This window comes from Urtica dioica, chromosome 11 (assembly GCF_054948205.1).
Source record: "Urtica dioica subsp. dioica isolate 48M chromosome 11, U.dioica_male_clone48M_v1_H2, whole genome shotgun sequence".
Lineage (NCBI taxonomy): Eukaryota > Viridiplantae > Streptophyta > Magnoliopsida > Rosales > Urticaceae > Urtica > Urtica dioica.
Genome location: NC_142766.1, coordinates 14,509,462 through 14,528,959, shown reverse-complemented (window position 1 = coordinate 14,528,959; position 19,498 = coordinate 14,509,462). Strand labels below are relative to the sequence as shown.

The 19,498-nt window shown below is 38.3% G+C and overlaps 1 protein-coding gene across 2 annotated transcripts; it reads left to right on the top strand.

Annotated features, from left to right (window-relative positions):
• Positions 1-11,784: 11,784 nt before the first annotated feature.
• LOC149381501 (uncharacterized) lies at positions 11,785-16,035 on the top strand. 2 transcript variants are annotated; one of them, XM_089600872.1, is made up of 7 exons: positions 11,785-12,251; positions 12,343-12,567; positions 12,879-12,952; positions 13,356-13,505; positions 14,427-14,712; positions 15,293-15,526; positions 15,615-16,035. In XM_089600872.1, the coding sequence occupies exons 2-7, from the start codon at positions 12,412-12,414 to the stop codon at positions 15,975-15,977; spliced, it is 1,263 nt and encodes a 420-aa protein (XP_089456998.1). In that variant the 5' UTR covers positions 11,785-12,251; positions 12,343-12,411; the 3' UTR covers positions 15,978-16,035. The 2 variants fall into 2 exon arrangements, with proteins under 2 accessions (XP_089456998.1, XP_089456999.1); XM_089600873.1 differs by having other exon boundaries at positions 11,786-12,251; positions 12,343-12,417.
• The last annotated feature ends 3,463 nt before the right edge of the window (positions 16,036-19,498 follow it).

Below are 19,498 nucleotides of genomic sequence, written 5' to 3'. Positions count from 1 at the left end.
TCAAATCGTGGGATCATGGGATTTGCACAAAAACCAAAAGCATCTTGGTTAGTGAATTCTTGGGCGGCTGTGCCTTTGTCCAACTCCACTCCGGATTCCTTCAGATATTATCAACATTTTATTTTACACATCTTGTTTTATTGAATAATACTATTACTGTTCAATAAGGATAAAATATGTTTTAAAACATAATTTACATTTTTCAAATGTATCATCATACTTGTTATGAATAATGATTTGCTGATCGTTAGAACTACATAAGATTTGTAAAAAATTAATTACTTATTCTTTTCTCTTTATTATTGACGATGTACCAGTTACTTATGTTAGACTTTCATGATACCCCAATCTTAATTAAGAGGGGCCAGAAGTTCACATGCTTAGGAGAGGCATAGAGTGACACTAGGGTAGAGATCACTAAAAACAAAAGTGACTCCGTCCTTAATCACAACAAAGTTATCGCTTCAACCAAAAAGCCATAGAGCTTACTGGGGTTTGAGAAAAAATGGACACTATGATTGCTCTCCAAAACATACACTTGCGACGGTGGCCATCGATTATGCTTGTTGGAGGCTAGTCAGGTCCCAAACCGATGTCACTTCGTTCACATCTCTATACTTTGACACGTCAGGGACTGCCTATATAACTCACCGTATATTTAATAATTAATCATCTGGATTTGGTGACATGATATTTAAATAATTACAACTCAACAAAAACTCGTATATAACAGTCACATGCTGAGAAGCACATATATGCATTAATTCATAATAGTAGAACGTTGTTTTCAGACTTAACTTGAGTTGCATCAATCTGTTCCTCATGCATTCTCACATTTCAAGGAAAAAAAAAAGCAAATAATACATAAGTTACAGCCCGTGTATTATACATAAAACACCAAGAGGGAGAGTGAAAACCTGGGGCGAAAATTCGAACGTACACCCCAGCTCTTTGGCTCAATCCGAATACCCGTAACCAAGACCCGGAAAATCAGATTGTCGCACAGCGGGCTTTCGGTCCGACCAAAACTTATTCAGGTCACCCAAACTTCAATACCAACACCATGTCGCCTTTTTCTCCTAATAAGGATCGGAATAACCCAAATTCCTCAGGGACAAGACTTTCGCCGCCACCACGATGTGCATTCCATCATCACGTCCTTCTTCAGGTTCTTCAAATCTAATATTCAGGGCCAGATCATAGCATATTACATTTCTAGGTTAGGATAGATAGAAATTGAATTTGAGAATTGGGGAAAAACTAACTCTCATCTTGAATGATTGAGAGTGAAAATGTTTATTCCAATCTAATGAGAAAAGTACAAGTATAAGGCTTTATATAGCCATGAAACATTAAGGAAATAAAGGAAAATACAATGAAAGAAATAAAAGAAAAAAAACATATCGTATTTATCGTTTAATAGACATAAACGACACTTATGAAATATTTGATCTCTAATACACCCCCGCAAGATGAACTTTACCAAAAGTTCATCTTGGATTGAACTTGATATCGGAGAAGATAACTCGGAGAAAACCTCGATCGTATGAATGAAGAAACGAATTGACTTTGTGAAGAACCGATCTCGTTTTGAGAAAAATTTCTCAGAGGCATTTTGTCGAAAACTTTGAGTGCGCTAAGAAGAACAGAATTGCAGAACATAGCTTTCTTGGCATCCAATCACCCGCAACCAAACCTAAATCCACCGAGAGCCATGGCGGAGGATGCGAGTTCCGAGAGGAGCGAGATCAACGGCGGATTGACTTCCATGGACTCGATCGAGTCACGTTGGGTCTTCCAGGACGAGGACGATCGGAGATCGGCTCAGAGTCACCATGGATTCCGAGGAAGAGAAGAAGGCCAGGGGGCTTCCTCGGAGGAGATCGTTGACCGGCGAGTAGAGCATGGTCACGGCGGAGATGACGGTGGTGAGGAGGATCCGGAAAACGAGCGGTCGCCGCATGTAGATTTCGGAGCCTCGCGGAAGGAAATCGTGGCCGACGAGGGCTTCGAGGACGCTGGACTTGCCGCTGCTTTGACTCTCGACCACCGCCACCTGAGGAAGCTCGATCGTCGATTGGCTCCCGAGCTGTGCGAAGATGTCTTGAAGCTTGTTCACGATCGGGATCACCGAGTTCCCCAGCGGTGCCGCCGCAGCCGCGGCTGCCGCTTGTTGCGCCGCCGCCATAGACGAGGATGACAACGACGCCTCGTCCACCATGGAAATGGATCGGAGAAGCCTGGGAGCAGAGAGATCGGGAAATCCCTAGGGTTATGGTTTTTTTTTTGTGTTTGGAGAGATAGAAAGGTTTGATTGAATTCGTCTATTTCTTTCTCTGTCTCTGTTCAGTTTCTTGGAGAATTTCTCGGATCGAATTCCAAGAGAATATTGTGTTGAATGAGACGGTGAAGAGGATGGCGATCAAGAGGAACATGACAAGAAGGTAAACCCAGAATATCCTTTTTTATTCCTGATGAGAGCTTGATCGTCAGCTTCGGAGCCGAGAGCGAGATCATCTCGCGAAGAAGAAAAGAAGACGTTGCAGCGCTTTCAAAGATCCAAAATTTGTTGCAGCTCTCATCTTGATATTGGCGAGGGATTGTCGTGGCTTCGCTGGAGAGGTAGGAGGAGTTGTTGACGGCTTTGACACAGTAGTGATCTTGAAACCTTGACGCGGCGGACACTAGGACAAAAAACGTCATCCGGTGCGACGATTGTCGCACCAAATACCTCAAAAGTCGCACCTAATAGTTTATTAGGTGCGACTTTAGGTGCGACAAAGTCGCACCCAATATTCCGTCGCTAAAGGTATTAGGTGCGACATGTCGCACCTAATAGTCATACCTTTAGGTGCGACATATCAGGTGCGACAATGTCGCACCTAATATGTTTTTTAAATTAAAAAAAAATACAAAATTAGAAATAGAGGGGGGGATGCTGATCGATCCAGACGGCGGGGCGGGGGGCTAGTCCAGGTGGCGGTGGGGCGGGCGGGCAGGGGGCTGGTCGAGGCGGCGGTGGGGCGGGGCGGGGGGCTGGTCCAGGCGGCGGGGCGGGGCTAGTCCAGGCGGCGGCGGGGCAGGCTGGGAAAGAGAGACAGAGTGAGAGATGGCCGGTGAGAGAGAGAAAGAGAGAGAGAGAAATAGAAGGGGACGTACCAGGGAGGGCCAGCAGCGGCGGGGACTGACTGAGAGAGAGAGAGAGACAGAGTGAGACGGTGAGAGACGGCCGGTGAGACAGAGAGAGAGATGGGGACGTACCAGGATGGGCCGGCAGCGACGGAGCAGGGAAGGACGGCGGGGGGGGCTGGCTGAGAGAGAGAGAGAGAGACCTTGTGAGACGGTGAGAGAGAGAGAGAGAGAGTGAATGTGTGAAAAAAGGAGAAAAGTCGGGTTTAAAACCCTAATAATCATATTGGGTGCGACAATGTCGCACCCAATATGAAACCCTAATAATCATTGGGTGCAACATTTGTCGCACCGAATAACACTAAACATTAGCGAAATTTTTAGTCATTCGGATGAGTATCCGGTGCGACATGTCGCACCTAATATGGGCTTAGGTGAAGGATCGAAATACTGTTACCGTTACCGTTCCGAGCTTTCGAATTTACTGGTAACCCCCCGTACCGTAAAGGAATACCGGGGGAATCGAGAAAAAAAAAGGAAACCGGTACCGTTGAACTTACCGTTACCGTAGAGGAATACCGTCAAATACCGTATTTACCGAGGGGAATTCATAAAAGAAATATACAGAAAACATACAAATTACAAAGTACGTAGGATAAAATTCATAAAATTAAAAACAATGTACAATGTTTTAGAATATTTTCACGAATGTAAGAAAGATTGTGAAAGTGAAAATATATTTTAACGACCTAACTAATTTCAACGTGAAATGAATCCGGAAGGAAGTTAGTGAAGTAAATTCCTCGTTATATTTTTCCGTCTCTCAGGTGAATTATTGTCCAATGAGTTTATCGAGTAATTTAAATATATTAAGGTAATGAGAAATCTCGGAAGGAGTGAAGGAATTATCGAGTTATCTCAATTAATAAAGTATTTCCGAGGAAATATTTTTAATTAAATAATTATATGAGGAGGAGTTAGTTGTAACAATTTTCAGGACCCATTTAAAAGAAAATAAGGAATAAGGGGTTGGATCGTAATTAATAGGATAAGATTGTGCTTGTCAACTCATCACTTATCTACTTACTTACTTTGCCATTAAGTATTCATGGCCGTATAAAATTAAATGCATCAGCCAAAAGAAAGAAAAAAAAAAAAAAAAAAAAAAAAAAAACCCACGTGGAAAGGAAAAAAAGCAGACCGAAGAAAAGGAAAAGAAAAGAAGAAGAAGAAGAAGAAGAAGAAGAAGAAGAAGAAGAAGAAGACCGAGCGGGAGCGAGAGAGACCGGCGGGATCTGGGCAGAAATGGTCTTCGTTGCGTCGGGAACTAGGCGGGTCGGCGGGATCCGGTCGGGAAGTGGGAAGTTTTGGTGTGGGTCGCGACGGTTTTTGGGCGAGCTCCCCCGGAACCACCGGAAACTTCCGGTTTTGGTGGTTCCGATGTCGGGGAGCTCCAAAAAGGGGGAACCGGACCGGTTCCCGTCCGGTTCCCCCGGTATTTAAATCCTTGTGCGACTATTAGGTGCGACATGTCGCACCTAATACCCTTCCGCACCCAATATGTTAATTTGTAGTAGTGGGAAAATCGCCGGAAGAAGATCTTGAAGCCTTGACACTTTGACACGGGGACTCACCGGAGAAGATCTTGAATGTCGACACGGCGGGACTCGCCGGAAGAAGATTCTTGATTAATGAAACGGCTTGAAAACACCGGTGATGAGTCTTGATAAAAATCGCTTTGAAATGTCTGATGCGTCTCCGTCGATGAAGCTTTTTCGTCGATGAAGCGATGAGGAGAAGAACTTGAAATCGAGAAGAAGAGGCGCTCAATAATGTGACGATTCGGAGGAAAAATGAAATCGACCTTCGTGAAATTCCACCGAGCTGTCGTCGGAGATCTATTCCGATCGTCGAGGAATCGGGGATGACGAAGTGGATTTCTCAAACCTAGAAAATCGAATGCGGAATTTCGCTCTGATACCATATTACATTTCTAGGTTAGGATAGATAGAAATTGAATTTGAGAATTGGGGAAAAACTAACTCTCATCTTGAATGATTGAGAGTGAAAATGTTTATTCCAATCTAATGAGAAAAGTACAAGTATAAGGCTTTATATAGCGCCATGAAACATTAAGGAAATAAAGGAAAATACAATGAAAGAAATAAAAGAAAAACAACATATCGTATTTATCGTTAATAGACATAAACGACACTTATGAAATATTTGATCTCTAATATAGCAACGGTGGTTATTGTTGGCCAGCTAAAGCTTATTCAGGGCCAGATCATAGCAACGGTGGTTAAGTCCGATAATCCAACATGAGACGGATTCGAGGGAGAATTCGGGGAGACGAGGCGGAGCGGAGGACGAGCCCGACGATGAAGACGACGGAGGCAGAGATTACAAGGAACGCGATCATCACGCGGCGGAGAAACGCCGACTGGTCGTAGTCGTAGTTCTGCGGTAGCCCCGTCGCCGGGTACGGATAGCCGTTCGGAGTGGCTGGGTAGCCTGTGACGGGTCTGCAAGGATCCGCCATTGACGGTGGTAGAGGAGATCGAGAGAGAAATGAGATTTGGAAGGGTTAGGGTTTGATTCTGGCGATTTGGGGCTTTTGAGTGCGGGCTCGTAAAGAAAAGAAACTCCTAATAACTAACTAAAAAGCGGCTAAATGTCAAATAGAACTTAAAGTATTTTCTAAATAGCCAAAGTTTATCAAGTATAAACAAAATAGTCAAGTTGCGATTAATCCAGGCAGGATTAAATTTAATCCAGACAGGATTTCTGGATTAAATTTAATCCAGGCAAGATTAATTTAATTCAGAGATTTTATTCAGCCCTAAAATTTAATCATCGACCTTCTTCGACCTCCTTATTCTCCAACCTCCTTCCAGTGACCGCAATCGCACAGATCTTACCTCCCGTCGGACTCTCCGTCACGGCGGCAAAGGCGAAGAGATCGACGGAGATTCGGGACTCTCCGTCACGCTACGGCGATGAGGAGGGCCACCAGGTCGGAGCTACTGCGGAAGTGCGCGACGCAGCTGACCGACGCGGCGGTGGAGGATCTGGTGAGGAAGGTCGGTGACGACGTGCCAGAGGCAGGCGGTGGTGAGGAAGGTCGGGAGGCTCGTTGATCGGTATCTTCAGGTGGTGGCCATGGATGTGAACATGCCTGTTTCCAAGTTCGTGACTTTGGCTGAGTGTGTAGTGCCTGATCTATGGCTATTTTGGCTAACCTAATGAAACTATGACTATTTTGCAAAAGTCATAGTTTGAATTGGCTAGTTCATGCCATTTATCGATAACTAAATCTAAAATAACTTGGCTTTGATACGGAAAAGAAAAAAGAAAATAATTTATAATAACTAGGTTATGGCACGTAGCACGTGTTTTATTAAAAAGAAATTAATTAGAATATTTATTTAAGTAGTGCAATGCAATCATAGTGAGTCATTTTGGTTTCATAAATTAAAGAAAAGCAACAAAGATATTTACAGTATCCAAATTGTTTAAAATAAAATTTAGAAAGGTTCATATTGTTTTTATGAGTTCAAATTCTATAGATTATCCATGTCAAAACCGAAACTATCACCAAAAATATTTTGTAATTAAAAATTTAAGTAGATTTTTTTTTTACATAAATCAAGTAGAATCAAGTCCATTTATATTTAAACAAAAGGATAAATCATAATACCAAATTTCGTTAAAAGTTCACTTGAAATAGTCGAAGTATTTCAACAGTGAATCTGTCTAAAAGTTGAACACTACCTGTCATCTTTTATCAATGTCAAAAGATAAAAACATTTGAATTCTAACTATGTCATGAAATCCTCTATAATATTCGGGTCACAAGGCGCTGCAGTGTATTTTATCAATTATTAAGAAGTTACGCAGACATTTTTTTTTCAATACTGAATCATAATTTTCTAAAAGGGAAATGGTGGCAATAATATTCGATGTTTGGTCAAAATACTACTTATATACTCAAAGTTTTTTTTCTTTGGCAAAAATATCATATGTTACGTTATAGTGGGGTCCGTTGCTATTCGGACTATTAAGTTCAAACAAAAAGTTAAAGGGCAAAGTATTTACGTGTAACTAAATTAATCTTTGAGTATTTTTGTCCAAAAAAAAATTAGTATATAATTAGTGTTTTGTCTAAATATTGAGTATTTTTACCATAATTTCCCTTTTTCTAAATAGCAAAAATAGACTAATAAAGAAGTGAGTTTTTTTTTTAGTTGAAGCAACAGAAACAAACTGTCATAAGAAGAATTCTATATAAACATGTAGTGAATGTCATAAAACATAAAGAGATAAAAGTACAAATATATATACAAACTAAACACGCCTTCTGCATATCGGACAAGAACGCCGGCTCCGTTTCTTGACCCACTTGTTGATGCAATCAAAGTGGAAGATGTGGTTGCATTGGGGGAAGCTACGAAGCTCTTCCCCCTCGACGAACTCAGTCATGCATATGGGGCATTCTTCTGTATTCGCCGCCTCTTCATTCGCACGAAAGTGCACGATGGGGAAGGTAGATGCCAATTTTCCCCCATCGTCACCATGCTTTCTCCACCACAACCATGTCATAATTACTACACCAAGGAGAACAGCCACCACGATCATTGCCACCAATTCTATGTCTCTAGCGCTACTATCTGTATACATGTTCACCATATTCGTGTCACTGGATGCGATGCCAAGAAATGACATCATCACCCAGAAACAGAACCATGTGCGAACCTGTAAAAAAACAAATAATTATCAAGTAGGAATTTATACCAATAAATTCAATTATTTAATGGGTTATATAGCTATATAAGCCACACAGTTATAAGGATTTTGGTTTTAACCAACTTTCTGTTATTTTTTTGTTAATAACCACAGCAATCTATTTACAGCATGTTAAAAGACATGAATGACCTTAAATAAATCCCGCCCATTTTTACTCCAGATATTAAAAAATTAAAAACCAAATATTCGGTCAATAACTACTCCCGCTATTCAAGGAACGTCATTAATTAATACAACAAATCACGCAGCCTCAACAAATCACTCGAACACAATTTCATAACAAAAAAACCCAAACCATTTCAGAGCAACAAAAAAAAAAAAAAAAAAAAACTCAGATCGAAACTCAGCAAATGAAGAAGTTCTGGAACTTTTCGGCGATTAAAGAGTTTTCGGAAGCTTTTATGCAATTGAAGATCATAAACACTCGAACCCGACAACAAAGAAAAGGTAATATCCCGAGTTTTTTTTTTTTTTTTTTCAAAAATGGCTGTTCTAAATTTTTTTTACGGCTGCTCTATTTTTTTTTTTCTCCAAAAAAGGCTATTCTTACTTTACCGAGAAATTGTATTTGCATCCTAATGTTTTTGTTCAAGAATGTTAATTAAGGATTTTTAATATGAGAATGGTGTTGTTTTTTAATTCAATAGTATTGTTTGAGTGAGTGGCGTTGTTTTTTTGGATCTGCTGTAGAAAATTGTTTGAATCTGCATCGGGATCGAGTCTGAGAAGGACGCTGTGGAAGAGGTGACGCGGGGATCGCGGTGGATGGCGACGAAGGCGCGGGCCATTTTGGGGTACGCGGCGGTGGGCGGCGTGGGGCTGCTGCTGGTGGCGACGAAGGTGGCGGCGACGAGCAACAAGCTTCTTGTTGAGAGAAGTTTATGGTTTTTTTTTAATACAGTATGTTCGTGTAAATAGATATCATATTTACAGTATGTTCGTGTAAATAGAAATCATATTTACAGTATATTCGTGTAAATACGAAGCTTATTTACAGTATATTCACTGTAAATAGAAAGCCAATTTACAGTATACTCGTGTAAATAAACTGAAAAAATTCTGGAAAAATTTTGAGCACGAAAATTCTGGAAATTATGAATATATGGAAGACAAAATAATATCAATGAATGAAGAATTAATTCGAAATTAATTACCTAATGAATTGCAACGAAAATAGAAACTAATTAACTAAAGTCAACTCTGAAAATTTCCAAATACATAACAATTAATGGCTGAGAACTTTCAAAATCTGCTCAAAATTCAAATTTCAAATTTGAAAACTTCCCTATTCGGTTTCAATATTTAATTCGAAATTTAAAAAAAAATGCCTAATTAAAATAGCGTAAGGACAAAAAGGTAAAACTAATTCAATTAATAAGCTGCCACGTAAGCAATATTGCTATTTACGGGAAATTAACGAAATGTTGGATAAAACCAAATTGCTAGTTTTAGATGGCTAAACAGCTAATTATTTCTTATTTAATATCTAAAAATAAACATGCGATAAGTATTTAATTTTAAAAAATAAACATGTGATAAGTATTTAATTTTAAAAAATAAACAATAATTTTAGAAATAAAATAAATATTAATTTACAAATGAAAAAGAAACTTTAAATTTTCAAATAAATAAATATTAATTCACAAATAAAAATATCTAAATTTAAAAATAAAAATAACTATCAGTTTTAAAAAATAAATTACCTTCAGGGGCGAACTGAAGCGCCGGGTGGTGGCAATGAGGCCGAGGTTGGAGGCCGAGAGGTTGGTGTCGTCCTTGATGACGGTGTTCTCGTGCAGAGACAGGGGGCTGCCCTCGTCCGAGTAGCAGGAACATCCGCTTTTCCTGTCGTGCCCGTCCGCAAAGAGCTCCTCCACGAGCTGGCGGTCGGTCTGGTTCTTGACGAGCGTCACATTCAGTCCGGCCTCATCCTCGTCTTCATCCTGGTCGACAGCGCCAATATTGTACTGCTTCTTCTTGTCATTGTTGTCTTCGACGATGACCCACAGCTGCTCCACATAGCCCTGAAGTTTGTCGTGCCACTGGAAATGAGGCGTGATTGCGAGCTCAACCTTCGCAAACTGGTGTATGAACTTGTACACCCTTCTGCCCATCTTCACGCCACCAACCACCTCTCCCAACTCCTTCTTTGACAACATATCGTTGAATATTCCCTCCAACTGCTCAAGCTTGTTCTCCATTTCGCACAATTTTAATCTTCACCTGATCACTTTCAAGACCATGAAAAAAAGGAAACAAAAGTAACTTCATTAAATGGGCTCTCAAACAGTAATATCAATATCACCACTTCACATTCACGATCATAATATCAACAAGGAACGACACTGAATAAACAGTAACTAACTAGTTTTCATTTTTCATTGGAATAAAAAGCTATTTGAATATTCATTCTCAGAACCAGATCAAAGTACAACCATTAAGAAGAAAGTAGCAATGAATCAAATAAGAAAAGTATTAGATAATCAGCAAGAGGAAAGTTGTAAATACCTAATAAATCGAAAGCAGTTTCTGGATGGCTGACCTGGGTACCTGAGAGAGATCGAGAAGAGGGAAGCGATCGCGGAGCAGGCTTTTGTATATTGTGAGACTGATCAAAAACCCATCCAAAGTATCTATATATATAGATTCGATCTCTGAGACGAAAACACGATTGCTATTTCTGATTTGCAGTTTGTTTTTTTTTTTACCAATTAAAGCCTACGTGCATGAACAGCCTAGTTTATATGCATGGAAATGGATACAGTCATACAGGGTCCTAATAATTAATTTCTCTACTTCATTTGCTTCTTTTGCGTGGTGGGTTAACACCTAAGATCTAGCGTCCAATAAAAAGAACATTTAATATATGTTAAATTTCTCTACTAGTTATTTAATATATCATTATTTTATTTTAAATATATAAATATAAATGTTAAAATTATTAATTAAATAACTTATAAATTATATAAGTATCATATGACTAAATGAGTTTTTCCGTATATATAATATAATTTACTTTTGTCAAAAGTTGTAGGTCGTAATAATGACTATTTACTAGAAATGATGAGTCACCAAGTTGAGATCTGTGAGGGTTTTGTCGTTCCTTTTGTGCTCACCATGTAAATTTGATCTATGAGACCGCTTACTATAAATATCTAGTTTGTTTTTTTTATCACTTAAAAGGCTTACGTGCATATGCAGGTCTACCTCGTATGTGTAGAAATAGGGTAATGGTGATAGAGTATTTCATTTACTCTTTTGTGTAGGTTACACTTCGCAACAGCACCGAAAAAGAAAAAAAAATCAAAATCATGCATTTTCTTTTCGTGGAAGAAAAAAAAACGCGGCAAGAGAAATAAGCCTGTGAGCTTTGAGAACATTTTATTTTTGTGGATAATAGAGAGAAGTAAATCTCAGCGCAATAAAAAACAATCATAAATATTGTTGCAATAATATTCACTAAACATTGATTAATAGTAATATGTGACACCTCACCGACATACGCGAGTCGCGAATAAAAAACCATGTATTAATCAAATAAGCAATTGCCACCCTAACAAATAAAAATAAAAATAAAAGCTGATAAAAAAAATATAAACACCTTAGACCTTACTAAGAATCCAGACTTCTTTTTTTTTTTTTTTTTTTCTTTTTCTGTTCTTATAATTTACGCATTTCAAAAACCAGCGTTGGAGAAGAGTAGTTGGAGACTTTACAAAAGGGTAGACATAGCGTGGTATCACTTTCATCAACGGCTAGGAGTTGATGCGTGTCTCAGTGACGTACACGTGTATGTCTCTCATACTTGATTATTCCAGAGAAGGTCATTCATTTAAACAAAAAATGTAAAGGAAAAAAAACCGTAAAATTCATTTTATTAGTTCCTAATCATATCGCCCAAAAAAAAAAAAAATCCCAGCGATAGTGAGATGATGAGAGCCGCCATTATTGGCTGCCAGTGGTGAAGCAAGAAATACGATTCTGTCTCGTTCTTCTCTGTCATTTCGTTCTGTAGGTTTCAGACTTTCCATATGGTTGATTATCGGATCTGAAGGAATTCTTCCTCCTTGAGATTTCATTTTCCCGTCCGTTTGTCGAAGATTTTTTTCCCTCGCCACCTAATTTCGCTTCGCAATTCCCCATATTCTGGTGCGGAATTTACAATTTTAGGGTTTGCACTGGTCGATTAGGTTTCCCATTGCCTTTCTCTGTTTCTAATTTTGTTCAAAGAAGTTGGTAGTCTTGAAGGGTCAAGGTTTTCTTTAGTAGTTCTAAGTTTCTAACAAGTCCTACAGAGCAAAGAGAATATCTGCCAGGTAAATTTAGTTTCAATAGCGTGAATCTATGTATATATGTAGGCTTATTTCTGATATCACTTCTGTCTACGGATTTTCCCTAATTTTTCAGGCTAAAGTTTCCGCAATTGTCACTGGTGATTCTCGCGGAGAGAGTAATTGGAAGCTGGTTTGGCTGAAAATGGGGGTATCAGTGCCGATTTATATGAGCATTATCGCGTTCTTTTGCACTGTCGGAGCAATAGCTCTAGCGGTTTTCCATATCTATAGGCACTTAAAGAACTACACCGAACCTACCTATCAGAGATACATAGTCCGGATCATCTTTATGGTTCCTGTGAGTTATTAATTTATTTTATTATAATTTTTTGTTCTGTCATCGATTATTGAGTCTTAGTGCTTGTTTTGTCATGGTGTTTGGTTAATAGCCACTTAACATACATGCTTAAGCATTAGTTTTGCATGGCTGAGTGTTTTGGCATAGTACAGTTGATGATGATGAATTAGTTTCTCTGTTTCATTTGTTACCGGTTCAGCTGTTGTTCTGTTTCCAAAATTTCATAAGCGGCTTGAATGCTAGTTTGTCTTTTAATCATGAAGAATGTAGAACCCATGTGAGTTTTTTTTTTTTTTTTTTATGATTGACAGGTTTATGCGTTGACTTCGTTCTTGTCCCTCGTCCTGCCGGAAAGTTCAATCTATTTCAATTCAATTCGAGAAGTGTAAGTGGTCTTACTCTCTGCTATTAGTGCATGTGTAAATGTTATATTCTGCCATCAAACTATTAACTTTGGAGTCTGGTTGGTTTCTTGTACTAAGAATGTTTTTTTGACATTGAGCTTATGCTGGTCTTCATGGAAACTTTCTTTTTTGTACTTGGCGGGGAGTTCTCGGGTTTAGATGGAAACTTTTCAATGGCTGTTTGGTGACTGTACTTTGTTAAGTTAGAAAAAGAAAATCTGAAATCTTTTATTTTTGTGCTTTTCCGATTCACCCCAGTTTGCTAAAACTTCTTCAGTCGTTATTAATATCACAATTTTGTTAAAGGTAGTGAATTGAATCTAGAAAAAAAAAACTCTGATTAACACTCATATAACTGTATGTGCTATTATTGTCTATTTTCAGCTACGAAGCGTGGGTGATATACAATTTTCTTTCACTTTGCTTGGCATGGGTCGGTGGCCCTGGAGCTGTTGTCCTTAGTTTGAGTGGCCGAGTTCTTAAGCCTTCATGGTATCTGATGACCTGCTGTTTGCCTCCGATGCCATTGGATGGGTAAGCTCAAAAGAACACTTGTTTTCCTTTAAATTTGGGCATATAATGAAAATAAGTTTCGTTTGTCACTAAATTTGCTGAATCCTCTTTTTGTTATTTGCTTTACTACTGCCTCGCACATCGATAAACTTTTGATTATCTGTCTTGTCCCAATATACCTTTTTGGTAGGCCGTTCTATGAATTGTTTGAGTAATTGAAATAAAGGAATGACCAAACGTACTGAGCAATTGAAAAGAAATATTGAATAATAAAGAATATTCTCGTTCTCACTCATGTTTACAAGCCTCCAAGTGTGAAAAACCAGGCTGCCTTTTGCTTGCTGCTACCTAGATTGGCTTGGCTGGTTTCTCCGACCAGATATGGTCAGGAATGGAATTGCAAACCGGCTCGTTTGTTGACCCCCAATGTTCAGATCGATGGACACAAATCCAAAGCAAGGGAATTAGTATTGAGTCTCTTTGTTGTGTGAGACTCCTATTGGGCTTTCTCCAATTGCTGCTTCTACTCTGTCTAACTAGCCTGTTTTCAAAAGTATTCGCCACAAAGCTGTAATCTCTGACATGCGCTCATAGAGCCATCAATTGCTGATATTTGTCATAGTCCCCGAAAATTGCTCTGTTACCAATTTGATACCACACGTGGTAGCTCAAACGCAGATTACTAATATTATTGATATATTCGGCTGACAATTGGAGAGGTGAACCAAAAAAAAAAAACTTAATAAGTCTTTATAGCCCTAATGACCACCCGTAGAATTATTTATACTGAAATCATAATTATTAAAACAAAGGAAATAAAATAATTAAATTACTACCCATACGGGTCTTTATGGTTTCTTGGAAATATTTAATATTTTAGTAGCTTGATATTTGAGATTGTTTGCTAGACGTAGGCTAACATTTGGTATTTTGTTGACACAGGCGCTTTATACGAAGGTGTAAACAAGGATGTTTGCAGTTTGTGATTCTCAAACCCATATTAGTAGCTGTCACTCTCGTACTTTACGCAAAGGGAAAATACAAGGACGGAAATTTTAGTCCAAACCAATCATATCTTTATCTTACTATCATCTACACACTGTCATACACGATGGCTCTTTATGCATTGGCACTGTTTTATGTTGCTTGCAAAGATCTACTTCAACCATTCAACCCGGTTCCCAAGTTCATCATAATCAAGTCTGTTGTTTTCCTGACTTACTGGCAGGTAAATAAATGTTGTTGACATCGTCCTCCATACATGTTTTTTTTTTTTTTGCTGCCTTGTTCGTTGATTTGTATGATGTGATGAGTGTGTTGGATTGCGCGCCTTTGGATTAGTGGAGCACTGAATTAGAACCTTGATAACCTTAAATATGAACCTGTAGAAAGGTTTCTAGGACATGTTCCCTTCCTTGTTCGTTGATTTGTATGATGTGATGGAATTAGTGTGTTGGATTGCGCGCCTTTGGATTAGTGGAGCACTGAATTAGAACCTTGATAACCTTAAATATGAACCTGCAGAAAGGTTTCCCGGACATGTTCTTTAATGGTTATAATTACTGCAGCATATTATTAGTGACATTCTTCCATGTGGGATAAAGAGATTGGATAGTCCTGAGAAGCGTTATTCGTTTTTTGTTTTTTAATACGGATAATGTTCATTTGCCTGACATTTACAGAATAGTTTTTATTTTTTGGCAATCATTTTTGGAAATGTGTGAAGCTAGAGCTGAAGCTTGTGCAATCCTTTCCCTTATGATGTGAATTTTATATATTACTTTTGTTTTTTGTTTGTTGAAACGTAGGGTGTATTGGTGTTCCTTGCTGCAAAATCGGGATTCATCAAGAACGCAGATGAAGCTGCAGAGTACCAGAACTTCATAATATGTGTTGAGATGCTTATCGCTGCTGTAGGTCATCTCTATGCATTCCCATACAAGGAGTACGCCGGTGCTAATATTGGTAGATCCCAAGATTTTACGGGAAGCCTCGCACATGCCGTCAAGTTGAACGACTTTTACCACGATACTGTACACCAGGTAGTTATAACCGACCTAGACTCCTATCCAAGTCAAGACTGGAAAACCAGTAATTTTATTTAATTATATTACTAATTTTGTTTTTCAGTTTGCACCAACTTATCACGATTACGTTCTCTACAATCACAACGAGGGTGACGAGGCAACGAGAAAATACCGATCGCGGACGTTTGTGCCGACCGGGCCGGAAATGGATGCGGTGAGAAAGAACAAGCACACTCTCGGAAACAAGACAGACGATATACAGCTCTCTAGCCTCTCGTCTTCGAACTCAAGCACTCCCAAAGACTCCGATGCTCTGCCCGATCCTTCCTCTGCCGATGTAATGAAGTCATCGCTGCTCGTGGATGCCTCGGCTGCTCTTTCTGTGCCCTATGACATGTCACTTATCGACTTGGACTTGTCGAGCTACCCCGACAAGGTCGCCGCCGCAAAAGAGACCAATAGGTGACCCAAAAAGGGAAGAAAAAGATTGAAATTTAGCTGATAGGTACAGAAGGGACACAAAATTTTTTTTTTTTTTTTTTTTAAAACAAAAAAGGGATGTGGGATGTTCTCTTTCTGTTTCAGTAGGAAAAGCCTAAAAATGTGTGGTTACATTGTATTGTATTGTATTTGGCTTTATAAAAAAAAAAGGGTATGGTGATTGGTGTGACACGTTTGCTTAGTGCGTGCGTTGTAGATAAAAACGACATCTAATTGTCATAGTACTTGCAAAGGCCACGCTAAACATTCATTTTGTTTATTCAAGTTCTGTTTCAACTCTTCTGGATATGCTTATACAAAGTCCAAGTGAATAAATCAGAAGACATCCTCTAGAAATATTGAATAAAATATGAATAAATTGCCTCGATTGATAACAATCATCCACATGCGCATCAATGAATTAAGAATGTTTGGAAATTAGGTACAGTATCTTCTTTTTAAACTTAATACCTCAAGTACCTGGTTTGTTTTTTATTCTATAAAAACCTATTTTGTTTGCAGTATGTTCTATCTTTAGTTTATTCGTTTTTCTTTTTATGTTTACAGCCTAATTTAACTTTTCTTCTTCTTCCGTTTATAGTTTTATTAGAATCAAGGCAAAATCATCTCAAAATAAAATATCAAGTATTTAGGGAGGGTTTGAAAATATGAGTTATTTTATAAATTACCATCTCTATATAAGATCAATGCCATGTCACATTTTGTTGAGGTGGTAATATCCAAACTTTCCTATTAGTGATTCCTAAAGCCATAGTTAATATTCTAGGCTATTATAGCGGTGGTCATTGGAACATAGCACATCTATTTAAGTCTTCTTAGCATATGATCTAAAGTAAGAGACTTCGTGGGCTACTTGGTAATGAAGTTTGGGGGGCTTGAACAATGCAAATAGCGTAGAAGCTTGTGTCCATGTCTATACTATTATGTATTCAATGCCATTTTTAAGTGTTTGACTAGAGATCCTCTTTAATCGAATAAAAGTCGGTCGAATTATTGACTGTTGAGAATTGATGATATTAGCTTTATAGGATTCAATTCAACACCTCATTTTATGCAAGTCCTACCCAACATAGCTATTGTTTTTACATGGTAGGTGATCATTGTTTTCGGGCGTTTAATTTTCCACACACACACACACACACACACACACACACACACACACATATATATATATATATATATATATTATATAGAAGATTCGAGTACATGTCATTATTGTGTTTCATGAGATTATAAATGACGACAGAGAGTATTATAAGATTAAATTGATGACACTGACATTGAATCGTGGTCTGTATTTGCTGTTTTTATTAGTTCAGAATTTTTGCGGGGTTTGTTGAACATGGAGACATATCATATTTTATTTATAAAAAAAAAATAAAAAATAAAAAATAAAAAAAATCAAGATCTTGATTCATAAGAAACCTTGTGTCTTTGGCGGCTGTACAATACCTTGACATGGTTAGTGATCTAAAGTATGAAGATTATCCAAGACATATATATGTTTAAGATATATATATGATTTTGACTCCAATTTTAAACACTTGACGTGTAATGATTTGGAGCTTAGTTCAGAGCACGTTGGTTCTCAAATCTCAATAGTCGCGTATAAAGATGATATGGTAATAACTTGCAAGTCACAACATACAACAATATATATCACAGGGTTTGGTGAACCAAGAGATACGTTTTTTCCACCCTAAATTTTATGAACCGAACTTTGATTATTTTGTTTTATTTATTTTTCGCACCATAATGTATATCTGCAATTTAATTTGTCGCTTCTGCTACAAACTAGATTTTTGTGGATGCTCAATATTTTAGTACAGCTTATAGCAGCCATTTATTTGTTTAACCAATAATGGTTCTCTTCAATCGGAAGAAATAAAGTTTATAGATAAATTATTTTGCCGACTAATGTCAAACCGGGGCTATTTTACTGTAAAAAAAATCTTCATTATTTTGCTTGAAAACTTAATCTATCTATTTTGAGTGCCTGTTTTGTATGATATATTTTATAATTAAAAAAATATATTTTCAGGTAAACTTCTTAATAAACTATTCTAATAATAAATTCTTGTTTAGCATGTACGTGTTGTAAGGAAATTTATGTGAATCACAAATCGAGATGTAGTTAGAGCATCTTTAATGGTAAGCTAAATGTCATATTTAGCTTACCATGTTACATGCTTCTCATTGGTTAAAAAAAAGGATAATTTACAAGAAATCCTCCTGAACTCTTACTCGAATAACGAAGTGTACCCTCAACTCGGATTTTCAACAAAAACTACCCTGAACTCGCATTTGTGTTGATTATTGCCCCCTCCGTCAATTTTTTTCACAAACTGTTAAAGTTTTGATGACGTGGAGGTCACATAAAACTTAAAACATGCGTAATTATCAAAATACCCTGAGTTCTATTATTATTATTTATATATATATATATATATATTATTATTATTATTATTATTATATTTTAATAAATAAAAAACGTTAAAGAAAAACAAAAAATATCTCTGAGAGTCTCTTCGTCTCTCCATCGCTCTTCAAAGCCCAGCTCACAAATCCGATCAAATTCTCGACAGAATTTGGGGGTTCCGATGACACTCACCGCGTTGCTCTTGCTTCGGCCGGAGAAACCTCACGGCGGCTTCGTGGTGGTGTTGATATTCGAAGGCATCGACATCGGAAAATCGGGGAGAATCGACGACATCGGGCCCGGGACGGGCTGTTGGGCCGCGAATCGTCCGAACGGAGCGTAGCTCTGCAGCGGAGGAATCTGCTCTCAGATACTCATTCCCGAATTCGGGTTGTAAACAGAGGACAAGCACAGGCTCAAGTCCATCTTGAACCCTATTGAACCAAACACACGGCCAAGTTCAAATTCAACACCAAACTCGTCCAAAAATCCGATATCAATCCATCACAAACACAACCTCAAGCATAATTTCAATCCGAGAATATTCTAAAATCATCAAAAATCTCAGAATTCCAAAAAGGCCCAAATCTGATGAACAACCCTAGATTTCGGCCAAAAATCCAAGAGAAAAATTCAAAACCCAATTTTAAATCCAAAATTTCGAATACTAAACATCACAACAAGCTCAACAATCCTTCAATACCAATAATTTTCTCGAAATTCCTCAAGATAAACAAAAACCCCAATTTTTCATGTTGAACCCTAGATCCCACAAATCCAATTCGGGTTTGAATTTTCTTACCCACTTTTCGTGAGTTTCAGCTTCCTCGGTGCTCACTTTCTCTTTCCCGGTGTCTTTTCCTCGGCGGCGGTCCTTGGTGGCTCGCGGCGATTTCTCTCTCGATCACGGCGGGCGCGCGACGCGGTGGAGCTCGGAGGCACGCACGAGGACTGAAGAAGAAGAAGAAGAAACGAGGTGAAGAAGGTAATGGATGAGGATCGGCCGACTTGTTTCGTGGGTCTTTGGTTGTTGAAGCTTTGTTGTTCTGTTCAGGTACATGGCTTCG